Raw genomic sequence first — 14,212 nt, 5'->3', positions numbered from 1 at the left:
ACTACAGTGGTGCTCATAAGTTTATGAACCCATGCTAAAGTTGACTAAAAAGAGGAATAAAAAAAACAAAAAACAAATCATCTTTTGGAAATTGATCTTAATGACTTAATTTAAAAAAAAAATGAGGAAAAATCCAACCTTTAAGGACACCAATTTTCTTTGTGAATGAATAATGTATCGTAAATAAATAAATGTTCTTCCTCAAAATACAGGGGGCATAAGTCAGTACACCCCTATGTTAAATTCCCATAGAGGAAGGCAGATCTTTATTTTTAAAGGCCAGTTATTTCATGGATCCAGGATACTATGCATCCTGATAAAGTTCCCTTGGCCTTTGGAATTAAAATAGCTCCCCCACATCATCACATACCCTTCACCATACCTAGAGATTGGCATGGGGTACTTTCCATAAGATTATCTCTCAGTGCAAAGCAAACCAGCTATTAGGCTAACCGAAATAAAACCAACGGGTTTTTGAAATGGTACACAGAACCCTAAATGTTGGGATGAAAAAATAAAAGCAGTTGAAAACAGTTACAATAACGCGACACCTCAGTGACACCGACAGCACTTCTGAATGTGAAGAAGCACAACGCATAACTGTCTCTGCGGTACAGTATGCTGCGCTCATAGTCTGAGCTGCTGCCATCTGGCAGCAGCTCAGACTATGCATGTGTGAGAGTAACGCCTTTTTCTTTTTTATTATTTGGTGAAAAAGCAACACAACATGCCTGTTCAGTGTTGGGATTACTAAATTAATACAAATCACTGACAGTTCAGCAAGGGTGCAAGCTGTGTTGTATTATGCTTTTTGTGGTAAAAAAATAAATAAATGAAAAGGTGAGGTGCACATATAAACAGTGTTTTATCTGTATGTAATGGGACTTACTCGCACACAAAGGTCCCCTGTGGTATGTCTTGTACTGCTCGGACACCCCAGCCCTTCTTACTGGTCCTGAAGAGCTGAAGCCTGGTCCTGGAAAAGATACACAACCATTTTTGCATTTCTCTCCTGGGGTAGATATTTAACATTACACCCCTCACAGCCTTAATTATAAGATAGTTACAACAAGAATGTTTTATATTGTGCTTCCTTGCACAGTTCTACCACCATAGAAGTTGTAAAGTTGCATGGTGTAAAACTGTCTTCCAGACAACAGAAATCACTTGACAGATCCTCTTTATTCCAGCAACGCTCTGCTGAAGACAGTAGCATCAAGCTTTTCTTATTAACACATTGAGAGTATGTTTACATGCACACTAATATTCCACTATAGTTCCAAATATGACAATATTCCGAATTTGATTTTCCGATTAAGACATGAGGGAGAGGCATTCTTTGGACATGTTTACAGCGCATTTGGAATATGCGTCTCATTTGGGGTTTTCAAATCGCACTTTGCGATGGTTTACGGCCTCTTGCCTGTTTACGGCTTTAAGTCAGCTCTGTGGGTTGCTATGGTTGTTGTACACAAAGCAACTAGCCAATAGTTTGCTAGGCTGTGGAAGAGAGGCATGCCTTAAAAATAAATAAATAGACAGATCTCCAGGTTTTTGGATATGCGCAAACATCACAATGGTGACCTTTTCATAAAGCAGGTTGGAGGAATGAAAGGGGGAGACGGTGTTTGGCACGGTCCAACAAGTCCTCCACCGGTTGAAAACTTCAGAAAAAAAAATCCTATTTTGCACAGCTGCATGTAAACAGGAATATTAGTGGAATATTCATTTTCATTAGCCATGTCAACAGCTTAAGTCAGAATATTTATTTTTTTCAGAATAAGTGCAAAAACCAGAATATTATGTGCATGTAAACAAAGTCACTGAGATGAATTTTGAATACCTGAGTCCATTTTGCACTACGCGGTTCTTGCAGGTCCTCCAACAGGAGCATGCATGGTTACACTCAAAGATGAGAGGAGGCTCCTCACGGCAGAATTCAGGTAGAAGACGACCACTCTAAACAGGGGGAGAAAATTGATATATATACACACAGAATATATATTTCATGGTGGTCAAGACTGCACGATTGATAAATATGATTACACACTACATGGTATGTGGACGCTCGGCTCACATACGTTTGGTCGGGTGCTGTTTTTCATGGTTTGGGCAGGTTCGGGTGTCCACATACTTTCTGATACTTTATGTTAAAAGAAGACTGTGCTCTGTCCGTGTAGACAGCGATTCTTACCTTGTCGTACCAGCACCGCAGACTGAGTTGTCCACACATGCAGATACTTGTCGAACAGTCTTCTTTGCAAACACAGTACTGGTAGCCATGGATAAAGAGAGAAAATGATATCGATCACTTCACACTGCCAATCACAGAGGAAAAAAAATAAAATAAAAAAGATCTCTTTTGTTTCCTTTCGAAAGCCTGATGAAATTGTTGTACTAACCTGTAAGTGGGTTATGTTCCTGTCGATGTTCATGGGGGAGGTGACACAGTTTTCAGGGATGTATTTGTAGTCGTCTGGGTAAGGTTCACTGTCCACAGAGTTGACACAGGGAAGGGGAACTCTCTCCTGCCCCAGAGCTATGTCACTGTAAACAGAGCAGACGCTGGTTAGAGGCTGTCAACCGCACGAACATCCGATGCAGAGGTTGTGGCAAAAAACAACGCTGGGGGTTTTGTACGGGCTGTACGGCCGATCCAATCGCAATGCGACTCTGTGCGACTACATTTAAGTAAACCAAAAAGGTGTGCTAAATGCCCGACACTCTAGTCTCTGTGCGCACTGCAGTCTCCACGTTACAACACCCTTCACTTTACCAACAGCTTTAAAAACAACAGATGAAGCCACTGTGTCTTAACAAGCTTGTTGTTTTATTGTTCACTGTTAAAAGGTGCTGTAGGAAAGATTGGGAAGATCCAGGACTTAGCCAAAAACATTGACTTCTCAGTCCCTCCCCCCCTTTCTGCTAAAGCCCAAAATGGACTCCTAAGCCTCTCCCCCCACAAGGGAGAATGAATGTGTGTGCATGAGCAGTGATTGACACGCAGTTAGACCCTGATTGGTGCATCTGAACAGGGAGCTGTGGATTTTTGCAAATCGCACTACAGGCTGTAGGTGGTGCCAGAGGAGCCAGATGTTTTTTTAATGACCTGCTTCATGTAGTTCTACTGGAACATAGGGTCAGTTTCAGAAAATAAGACCGAAAGCTAGTTTTATAAGGCTCACCTACTGCACCTTTAACTATGGCTGCACGATATGAGGAAAATATGCGATATGCAAGATCGTTGTTGAATATCGCAGTAACGATATCACCTGTGATAAATAAACCAATGTAGTGTACTATGTTCTGCCTTTCTGCAGCTTTCAGTATTCTGCTTAAATACAACAAATTGCTCATTGAAATTAAAACAAATGAAAGGAAATTGGTTTCAAAATGTTATATTGAACAAACTTAACACTGAATTAAACATTAAAAAGGCACCCACTTAGAATGTAAGTTACATTTTAAAAAGTGCAGTTTTCTGATATTTTCTTTCAACTAAGTTTGTCTTTCGTAAAATGTTGCAGACTTTCGTGATGCGTTTTTGTTGTTGTTGCGCCAGTCATATTGCGATAACAATACAAAAGTGATATATTGTGCAGCCCTACTGTTAACTCACTGTACATGTTGCTATGTCTTTTCCCCCTCACACAGCCGCCACATTAACTCCGACACCGCCCACGGTCGCTCTCCTCTCTTGCTTCACCACTCAGGCACTGACGTCACGCACTCACCTGCCGCTCTCGCTCTCACTAATGCCCGATTCGTGCTTCGGTGTTCGATCTCTATGTTGAATCTGCCCTCTGAATTACGCTACCCCCCGGATGTATAACCCTTGTAACAACGTCCACAAAAGATAGTCAGAAGTCAGTCTGTTTAGGCAGTAGCGAGTGTGTCGTGTATGGTCACCTGCGTATCAGCAGTGTAGAGGGTTTCAGAGCGTGCACACTTGAAGAAGAGGTTGTACAAAATATTTTTTTAATTTAATTATTATTATTATTATTATTCTCATACTAAATGTCATTGCTTAAGGGCATACAAAATGTATTCATATAATAAGAACTATTTTTCTTAAATGTAGTTATGGCTGATACTGGGGCAGGACCAGCACAGAAAAAAAAAAAAAAATTTAAGCTAAAAAGGGAAAGTGACAGACAATGGGCGATAACGTAAGTCATCTTTGGTCGGGATTTCAACAGATGAAGATTACAACAATTATGGGATTGTAAATTATTCAAAAACGTCCCAGAATTGACCCTCAGGTATGTATTTTATGAATGTCTATTTCATTCATAAAATAACTTTAGTCTGCGCGATGTGGTTGTACATCAGTAGCCGACATTAAATTACATCCCCCTTCCATTTAGCGCAGACGTTTTATTCCTTTTAGTCCGTGTTTGTGTTGGCCTTCTATTTCTTGTCCCTTGTCCCCCTGTAACGTTACTTGCGTAAAGCGTCCGTGGGTCTTGTCAAATGCGCTATATTAATCTAAGTTATTATTATGTTGGTTGCTACAACAATCTCCTAATGCTCTGGCTCGTGACAGTGTGATAGTGAAAACGTTTCCCAGTTTAGCTCACGAGACATCCAGAAGTAGGCTAAGTTACCGTACGTAACACTTGAAATGCAACAATACTTCTGTAACGTATTCTCTGAGCAAAATATTCATCGCGACTATATGACCTCCCGGTAACGCTAACTCTGTATTCTACAGTGGGCAATACAGCACCTCAAAGAAAAGACCAATACGACAGCAGGTGTGGTAAAAACACTACCGCTTCTGTCCAAAGGGGACGCTAGAGTCAACAAACTGAAAGTCACATATAGCCACTTCAATTATTCCATTACAGTATTTCATTAGTACTGTTGAACAAAGCAAAAATGTCTATTTTATTTAATTTGGATATTTTACCAAAGTTATTTAAACACATTTTTTGTTTCATGTATTTCGTCTTATGCTTGTTTCACTTTGTACGTTCAAAATGAGAAATACACATTTCCTTGTGCATTTTCCTTCATAATCAACCAAGTAGACTCATTATACCATTATATTGCAATCGGTGTATTGAAAATCGCAATATGACTTTTTCTCTAAATCGTGCAGCCCTAGTGTTTTTCCACCTAATAAGCCTTGAACTCACGGATGAATTGACCTGGCCTTCTTGGGTAGTATTCTATCTTTATTTATGTCTCTACATGCCCACCCCAAAGCAGCACCCCCTTTTCTAACACTGCTATTTTCACAGTATAATTTCAACCTGTGAAGGACTTTCTCCTCTGCTCGAGCGAGCCTGGCGTTGTTGGCGTCCCTCTCCCTCCTGTTGGCCTGCAGCGCCGCCCAGGCCTTGGAGTTGTGGCTGCAGCAGTCTGGAGGAGTCTCTCCCTCGCGGTTCTTCAGAAACACATCAGCTCCTCGAGTCAGGAAAAGCCTGGGGAGACCAGATTCTTCTGATCATCAACAACAAGCCACTTTTGAAATTGCTATTTTGAAATCAATCCTTTTGTTTTCCAATGTAGTTCAAAAAGCAATGCATTTGTTTTACTCCAAAAAAGTACGTTTTTGGTCTTTTTCCCTGGAGGAAGCAACTCACGTGACACATTCTAAGCGATTCTCCCGAGCGGCGATGTGTAGAGGGGAGTCTCCGTGGATGTTGACAGCCTGCAGGTGGCAGCGGGCGTTCAGGAGCAGCTCGGCGATCTCCACGCTGCCTGAGAACGCTGCCCAGTGAAGGCAGATGTTCTCTTCCTACAAAACAAAACCTGCATGAACCAACAGTGACACAATACTGGATTCTTCTTCTGTAAAGCACGCGAAACGCAGAGTGGACAGACTCCTCAGCCAACCTTGTCCCTGATGCTGATGTCGGCTCCTTTGGACAGAAGCAGCTTCACCTGGTCCACGTGCTTGTACTCAGTCGCCCAGATCATGGCTGTCCAACCTCCATCATCCTGAGGGGAAATTCACACATTCAATCATCATGATCAGCTGAGTAAAGCTGTAACATGCAGTACGTACATGGCAGATGTGAAACAACACTGTTTACCCACTGGGTGCAAAGCTACATCCGAGGACAGACTGTGTCTTTACATCACAGCTGCCCTAATGGCTACCTTCTTGCATCAAGGTCCAACATTTCAAACAAAGACACATAAGACTGTGGCTGTTAAGCTCAGTTGGTAGAGCAGGCGCACATATACAGAAGGTTCATTCCTCGTCGCAGAAGGTCCAGGTTTCGAATCCGACCTATGACGGTTTTCCTGCGTGTCTCCCCCCCCCTCTCCCCTTTCATGTCTGAGCTGTCCTATCATAAAAAAAAACACACTGGACACGAAAGCACTGCGAATACATGCAAAGCCGAGCTATTTTCATTTCGCCGCCCATGTTATCCAACCTGTCTGTTCATACCAGCTGGGATCAGGAGTGGAGCAGCCGTGCAAGCCCGTGCGCTGCAGCGATCGTTTCGGCATCTCCTCTATTTCTTCTGCGAGCGAATGTGTAAAGCCCAGTAGGTAATCACATACAGGAAGGACACAATGCAGACGCATACTTTACAAAATAACACGCACACACGCATGCAAGCAGCATGTTAGCTTAGCATAAAGACTTACCTAAAAATAAAAATAGCAAATATGTTTTATAAATGTTGCCCCCTGAAAGTGGAAGATTCCAATCATCGGTATTCTTCAAGTCGAGCAGTTGTTTTTTTGTTTTCCTTTTGTCAGTTTGTGTACTTCTGGGGACATTTTGGTCCCCGGACTAGAGAGTGAGCACTCCTCACTTTCACGCTGCTCTCCGAGGTAAAATCATTCCACCATGTCATCCCGTCATGCTATACACAGGCATCATACTATAGACCAGGGGTCTTCAACGTTTTTTAAGGCAAGGACCCCTTAGCTGAGAGAGAGAGAGACACATCAGGGACCCCCTAATACATATATTGTATAAAATGAAGTTGCATATTAAACTGGGCCTTTCAATAACATGTAGGGCGGCCTAAAGCCTTTATATATACCTTTTTAGTGCATAGAATACGAAGCTATTAAAATAATAATTGTAGGCATGATTTATGAATGATATTTTAATGTTAAATATACATTGAATCCTTAGGATGAATCTGTGGATGGCTATTTTAGGGACTACCTTACATACAGTATAGGCCAACAAGCCTAATATTCAGCGGGGCTTTTTTCACAAATAGGCTGATTTTTTTTATTTGCTAATAATATGTTGGATTCATATTAAGACATTTAAACAATTTTCAAAAACGTTCAGGAAATGAACAATAATTTGGCGGCCCCCCTGCAGTAAATCTGAGGACCCCCTAGGGGTCCTGGACCCCTGTTGAAGATCTCTGCTATAGACCTTTTTCACGGCAGACATGTTGACATGTCATAGTAGGAAAAGCACAGGTGTGTTCCAAACCATTAATGATGGCTGCATTCCACTTAGGAGAGGCCCTGGTATTGTGCATGCTGACTCACTGAAATAGCTCACTGGGACACTAGATGGAACTGAGCCATCGTTAAGGTTATCAATTTCAGCTGGGCTTTTCCTACTATGACAAGTCAACATGTCTGCTGTGAAAAAAGGGTTAACTAACCCCTTTAAGTTCCTGACAGTCAAATGTCAAGAACTAATTACTGAACTCGGCTGAGGCATTATTAACAATCAGCTGTACGGTGTAAACTACCTAATATCCAACACATGCATCAATGTATGGTCAGACAGCCAGACATATGATAGGATGAGCTGGAGGAGAAAGTGACTGGACAGCAGCATTCAAATGCTACTGAATGATGAGGACGACTGGTGCGCGAGGAAAACACACACACACACACACACACACACACACACAAATGAATGTGAAAGCCCTGTAGTACAGCTGAAATCACTGAGAGGATCGAGATGACTGGAAGAGAAAATGTGAAACTGTACCCACCTGACAGTTGATGTTGATCAATCCTGTGGACAGAATGTGCTCAACGATGCTGTAATGGCCAGACTTTGCCGCTAGGTGGAGACACGTGAATCCTTCAACATCCTGAGAGCAGCAGAGAATCCAATTATTGACAGTTTCTCAAGTCTCAAGATAAACTTAAATAGATGTATGTGCATATGCATGTGATTAAATAATGCAATAATCTGTTTTGCAAGAAACCACTTTAACATCTTAATTCAAATACGTTATATTCAGTCGTCTTTCTGGACAACAAGAATATCAATAGAGCACCGGTATGACCAAAACATTTAAAGGGCAAATGACATTCTGATTTTGTATCCTTAGCCACAAAGCAGATGCAGGTTTACCTTGTGTGTGGCGCTGGCTCCAGCTCTCAGCAGGTACTGGACCGTTTCCATGTAGTTGTTCTCACAGGCCTCCATCAGTGGCGTCCGCTGATCTTCGTCACACATGTCCACGTTCGCGCCGGCCTGGAGCAGCATTTTATTTATTTTAGAACACAAAAACTGAGGATCCGAACCGCCCTTATTCATAACCACAGGAGTAAGAAGAAGGCGGGACTGAAAGATAATCATTCAAAGAGTCTTACCTGTACGAGCATGTGGCAGATGTCTTTGTATCCTCCTTCAGCTGCAGCGTGGAGCGGCGTGCGTTTGTTCTGAGACTCCATCTTAAAGTTAGGGTCGATACCATCCACTGGAAGGGAAAAGGAGAAGGAAACTATTTCATTAAAAAGCACTTGGATAGAAACACGAGTTAGATGGATATACAGAGCCAAGATTGACGAGGCACTAAAACAGAACAAGTGGCGTTAACTTACCCAACATGAGCACAACCTTCTTGAGTTCTCCCTGTTTGGCCGAGAGGTAAAGTTGTTTGGGGTGAAAACGCAGCTTCTTGGGCCTGATCAAAACACGCACAAAAAAAAAAAAAAAAAAAGAAGAAAAATGTGAGTGGTTGTCCAAGTTGGTCTCAAAAGGTCCAGGATTTGGGTCATCCAGATAAATCAAGACGGCACTCTGGTGGTAGAACTTACTTCTCTGTGTCGAGTGCTACCAGGATGCTCTCTAGAGTCTCTCTAGCTGCTCCTTGAGGGACTGCAGGTGGGACAGAGGTCCCCGCCCCAGCCAGCAGTGACGCGGTCCTGGATGACCCAGGAACAGCAAAGGCGTCGAGCCCCTGGGCCGAGCGATTGGACAGCGAGCTGTCGGCCCTGCCGCTGACTTCAGCCCCCGCAGCCAGACGAGATGAGCTGGACAACAAAGGAGGAAAAGTACTTAGCTGTGCAGCGAATGGATGACCTTTCATTGGGGACATTTGTCTTAAAAATCTTCTGTGGAGAAAACTACAAAAAGAAGTTACCTCTGCAGACAGAGCACCTTGATTGCGCAATAATCAGCTGACTTCCATTCACGTAGCACACTATATTTACACTAAATATTCACACAAAGCACCTTGCCACTGTCCTCATTAGGGGTGTCACGATACCAAAAATTCAGTAGTCGGTGCCAATACCAGTAAAAATAACGCTTGGCATGGTTTTATTTCAGTTAGCCTAATAGCTGGTTTGATTTGCATTGAGAGATGATTTTATAGAAAGTACCCCATGCCAATCTCTAGGTATGGTGAAGGGTATGTAATGATGTGGGGCTATTGTAATTCCAAAGGCCAAGGGAACTTTATCAGGACGCATAGTATCCTGGATCCATGAAATAACTGGCCTTTAAAAATAAAAACCTGCCTGCCTCTATGGGAATTTAACATAGGGGTGTGTATACTTATGCCCCCTGTATTTTAAGGAAGAACATTTATTTATTTACGACACCTTATTCATTCACAAAGAAAATTGGTGTCCTTAAAGGTTGGATTTTTCCTCATTTTTGTAATTAAGGTATTAAGATCAATTTCCAAAAGATGATTTTTTTATTCCTCTTTTTAGTCAAATTTAGCATGGGTGTATTCACTTATACTGAGCACTGTATAATGCCGGGGTTGGGAGAAAAAGACTGCAGCCCACATGACTGGGCCATTGGGAAAATTCCCATACTTCCCAATGGCCAGTCAGCGTCGCACCACAGTTGGTACGTTACCTGCCAGTGGTGGTGTCTGCTCGGCCCTCGGGGATCCCAGGCGTGGCGGGTCCGTGTGCGAGCGTGGAGGGCACGGTGGAGGTGGTGTCGGCCTTGGCGATGGTGACCTCCTTGGCCTTGCTGGCCTCCTCTCCACAGTGGGGACAGAAGCTTTGACCTTTCAGCATCGAGGCACACGCACCGTGGAAACGGTGGGAGATGCTGGGGTCTGGTTGGCACTCCATGAAGGTCCCCTGCACAATTAGAAGCCAAAAGTCTCAATCAGCAAAGTGAATTACTGTGAGGGGTCAGGCCATTAGAAAACACGGTTACATGTACAGCAATATTCGGATTTCTCTAAAATCCCACTTTATGGCTGCAGTTAATCATTTATTTTAATATCAATAATAATTTTTTGATTAACTGTTCATTAAAATTTAAAATTCACACCAAAACAATTTACTGTGACATATGAAGGAAAGGACTGCACCCCAAACTCTTATGGCCACATCATTTAGGCCACACGTTGTCTTTTTCAAGTCAAGTGAAGAAAAACACCTGAAGCCCCCAGGATGTTCCAAGATATAAAATAAAAAAAGGGAATGAAGCCATAGAAATGTTTGCCCATATCTATGCTCATTCCCCAGAGTCACGTACATACTGTGTTCAAAAGTAGAGCAATGTGCGTTGTATAAATTGGTCTACACTTGCACTCTCACACCTGCCTCATTTGGTTGAATCGCACTGGAGCTGGTTTCCCACCTTGGTGCAGTTCGCTCGGGCAGGCGACAACGCAGCAATCGCACTCTGATGCGCACCAAAAGCGGACCAAACTAGCGTACCGAGACCTGCTTGATGAGGTGTTGTTGTCGGTATGCTGTCAATCCAGCACTGGAGCGGTTCGTTTGTGGTGAGAATGTGCCGACCTCGACCCATCCCAACTGCATGTGTACTCCGCAAGTCTGAGCTAATGTCTCCTGCAGTCAAGCGGGCTTTGCAATCTGGGATGCGGCAGAACATGGAATCTGTAGAAGCTCGCAAGGTTTCTCTCACAGAAACAGGCTGCGGTCAGTCGTTGTCGCATTTCCGTGGTCAAATCGGCCGCTGGTAAAGTTGGAGACAGAGACCGGCAGAGCAGAGCCAAGTCTCAGTGACAATGTCGATTATTTAAATGAAATGAGCTGGTTTTACCATGGAGATGCAATTAGAGAATAAAGTCATAGGAAAAACTCAGATCAGGGTTCATTTTCAGGTGAGATCTTGGTAGTGTCTGAGGCCAGGGAAACTTAGAGGTTTGTGAATCCACAGCCTTGTACTTTTATGCTGGAGTCCGATGTAAGAAGGCGCGGGAATTAATAAATTAAATAGAGTCAGATTTGACAGACCTTAGAGCCTTATTTTAGACATAATTCCCTCTTTACTACCTATTTACTTTCTTGCTCCCGCCCCAGATACATCTGACCAATAAGAGGAGGGAACGTTCTTGCGTGATTTGTAAAGACGCATTTTGGTACGCTTGGATTTTTCCAGGGGTGAAATAAAATCGAACCAAGACGAAATTGCTCCAAGTTTACAAACTCATCAACTGAATCGAACAGTATCGAAACAAAGTATGGGTGTGAAAAGGCCCTTAGTAGACCCTGCTTTTGACAGTAGCCCCCAGTAAGTCCACATACACTGCAGTGAGACATGATCAAAGTGCAGCTGTACTCACAGCCCTGCAGAAGAAGCCACAGCCGGGGCAGCACTGGTGTTTCACCATGCCGTTGCGGTGGTCCTCGCACAGAACCAGCAGCTGAACAGAGTTGGAGGGACGCATCATTTCGTGTTTCAATATGGCGCCCTGGCAGCGGGTCAGCTGTCCGTCGACGCTCTCTGTGGCCATGCACTTCTTGTCTGCCAGGGTGAGAATCTCTCGACTCTTGGGTGTCTCCATGCGGCAGCTGCAGAGCGGAAGCTCCTGAACCTCCTCCATGGCTGACCCTGGAGCGTCTGCAAAGAAACAAAGTCAGACCCCAATATCAGTTTAAAAATCAGTTCAATCAGGAGAAGGACTCGATGCCCTGAATCATATGTTGGCTGGACAGTGTAGCCCATATATGCAGATATGATCTAACCACTTTTAAGTTGATACCACCCACTCAAAATCACTGACAGGTAGACAGGATGAGCACTGTCAAAGGTCCCATGTATGCATTCCCCCAGTCTGCCTATGGCCCCCCAGTGGCTAAAAATGGTGATAGGTGTAAACCGAGCCCTGGGTATCCTGCTCTGCCTTTGAGACCACTTGGCCACTTTGGCCCACCCATGAGAGAGAGAGAGAGACATCATGGCTTTCAAACGAGCAAAGTGGCAGTTGGTCAAGGCCACACCCTTGCCCCCCCTCTCTCCTCCTCAACAGCTACAGACACAGAAATGGTACATCCTAAGGAAAGCTCATTGTGGGACTGGCTCTAGTGGCTGTAATTCTGCACCAAGGCTGAATTTTGGGAAAGAGACTTCAGATACAGTATTAGGGGACCACTAAGGTCTATATAAAAGCGACTTCAGATACAGTATTAGGGGACCACTAAGGTCTATATAAAAGATACTTCCACTAAGGTCTATACAAAAGTATTCAGGGGGGACCACTAAGGTCTATATAAAAGAGACTTCAGATACAGTATTAGGGGACCACTAAGGTCTATATAAAAAGAGACTTCAGATACAGTATTAGGGGACCACTATATAAAAGATACTTCAGATACAGTATTAGGGGACCACTAAGGTCTATATAAAAGAGACTTCAGATACAGTATTAGGGGACCACTAAGGTCTATATAAAAGAGACTTCAGATACAGTATTAGGGGACCACTAAGGTCTATATAAAAAGAGACTTCAGATACAGTATTAGGGGACCACTAAGGTCTATATAAAAGAGACTTCAGATACAGTATTAGGGGACCACTAAGGTCTATATAAAAGAGACTTCAGATACAGTATTAGGGGACCACTATGGTCTATATATAAGCATCAAAAGGGGACCACTAAGGTCTTTAAATTTTTTATATAAAAGAGACTTCAGATACAGTATTAGGTACCTTTTTTTTTTTGGTACAGATACCAAAAATGATGCACTGTTGCACTGAAAGTGCGAAGGAACCTATTGTTTTTTGTCAGATTATTATTTTTCCGAGTCTTTTGTCGCATTTTTGAGGGCGTTAGCATGCACAAAAACTCACAAAAATTTGCACACCTGTCACAACTGGTGAAAATCGCAAAGTTCTGTAGTGCTTGGCCTCTGGTGTTGCCAGGGGGCTCCATAGCGCCCCCTAACGTGCGCCTTAATTCCGAAAAAAGTAAGAAGTTAATATACCAACTTTTGAGGGAACATAGGTCTCATCTTGAACTCCATGGAGCTATTTTTAGAAAAAATTACAAAATTACAAAATTTCCAAAATCTTGGTTTTCGTGCAAAAACCTTCGTTATATGAACATTTGTTTGAGGACTTTAGGATGCACGAAAACTCTCAAAATGTTGCAGCCATGTGCAGAATATTAAACTCTTTCATCTGAATACACATTTAGGCCTGGGAGTGGTATGGTTGCTCTATAGCGCCCCCTAATTGGTTTTAGCCCTTGGGCACATTTTTGACGGCCTCAATATATACAAAAATTGGCGCCCACATAAACACCTGGGAGCTTTGTGAGACTGTACAGCGATTTGGCCCAAACCTGTAAGCGGGCTCCATAGCGCCCCTAAGGCGTGGAAGGTCTTAACTTGGACATAGTTGCTCCGATCTTCACCAGATTTAATGGCTATATTACTCTAATCATTGCAGACATATTTCCCATTTACCTTCATTAGCTCCGCCTAACCGGAAGGCGGCCATTTTTAATTATGAATTTTTCAGGTGTTTTACATTCTTTCGAACTCTTCCTAGGCCGTGATTTCAATCTTCTTGAATCTTTGCAGGTAGTATCTGTTGACCCTCATGACGAAAAGATATCCAGAGAATTTTGATAGTTGAAAAAATGCGCAAGTTATAGCAACTTCCTTTCTAAACAGGAAGTTGCGTTATCTTGGCAACAATTATTCCAATTGCCCCGAAACTTGAAAAGGTTGTTCCTCATGGCCGGTTTAGCATCTGTGCCAAACTTGGTGGCAATCGGCCATTAGATGGCGCGGTTTACATTTTTTT

At 43.0% G+C, this 14,212-nt stretch overlaps 1 protein-coding gene across 4 annotated transcripts in view; it reads right to left on the bottom strand.

The window, feature by feature from the left end:
* Window positions 1-14,212, bottom strand: part of ehmt1b (euchromatic histone-lysine N-methyltransferase 1b) — a 48,239-nt gene that overhangs the window by 4,911 nt on the left and 29,116 nt on the right. For all 4 annotated transcript variants that reach the window (XM_028601278.1, XM_028601277.1, XM_028601275.1 and 1 more), the window contains exons 10-23: window positions 11,745-12,022; window positions 10,052-10,284; window positions 8,998-9,213; window positions 8,782-8,864; window positions 8,551-8,657; window positions 8,309-8,431; window positions 7,941-8,042; window positions 5,845-5,949; window positions 5,592-5,746; window positions 5,259-5,429; window positions 2,403-2,547; window positions 2,195-2,272; window positions 1,844-1,959; window positions 890-976 (exon numbers count right to left, since the gene is read on the bottom strand). In XM_028601278.1, the coding sequence (XP_028457079.1) occupies window positions 890-976; window positions 1,844-1,959; window positions 2,195-2,272; window positions 2,403-2,547; window positions 5,259-5,429; window positions 5,592-5,746; window positions 5,845-5,949; window positions 7,941-8,042; window positions 8,309-8,431; window positions 8,551-8,657; window positions 8,782-8,864; window positions 8,998-9,213; window positions 10,052-10,284; window positions 11,745-12,022 (1,999 nt within the window). The remainder of the gene's footprint in view (window positions 1-889; window positions 977-1,843; window positions 1,960-2,194; window positions 2,273-2,402; window positions 2,548-5,258; window positions 5,430-5,591; window positions 5,747-5,844; window positions 5,950-7,940; window positions 8,043-8,308; window positions 8,432-8,550; window positions 8,658-8,781; window positions 8,865-8,997; window positions 9,214-10,051; window positions 10,285-11,744; window positions 12,023-14,212) is intronic.

Source organism: Perca flavescens, chromosome 16 (assembly GCF_004354835.1).
Source record: "Perca flavescens isolate YP-PL-M2 chromosome 16, PFLA_1.0, whole genome shotgun sequence".
In the NCBI taxonomy this organism is placed as follows: domain Eukaryota; kingdom Metazoa; phylum Chordata; class Actinopteri; order Perciformes; family Percidae; genus Perca; species Perca flavescens.
This window is presented reverse-complemented; position numbering and strand designations above follow the sequence as displayed.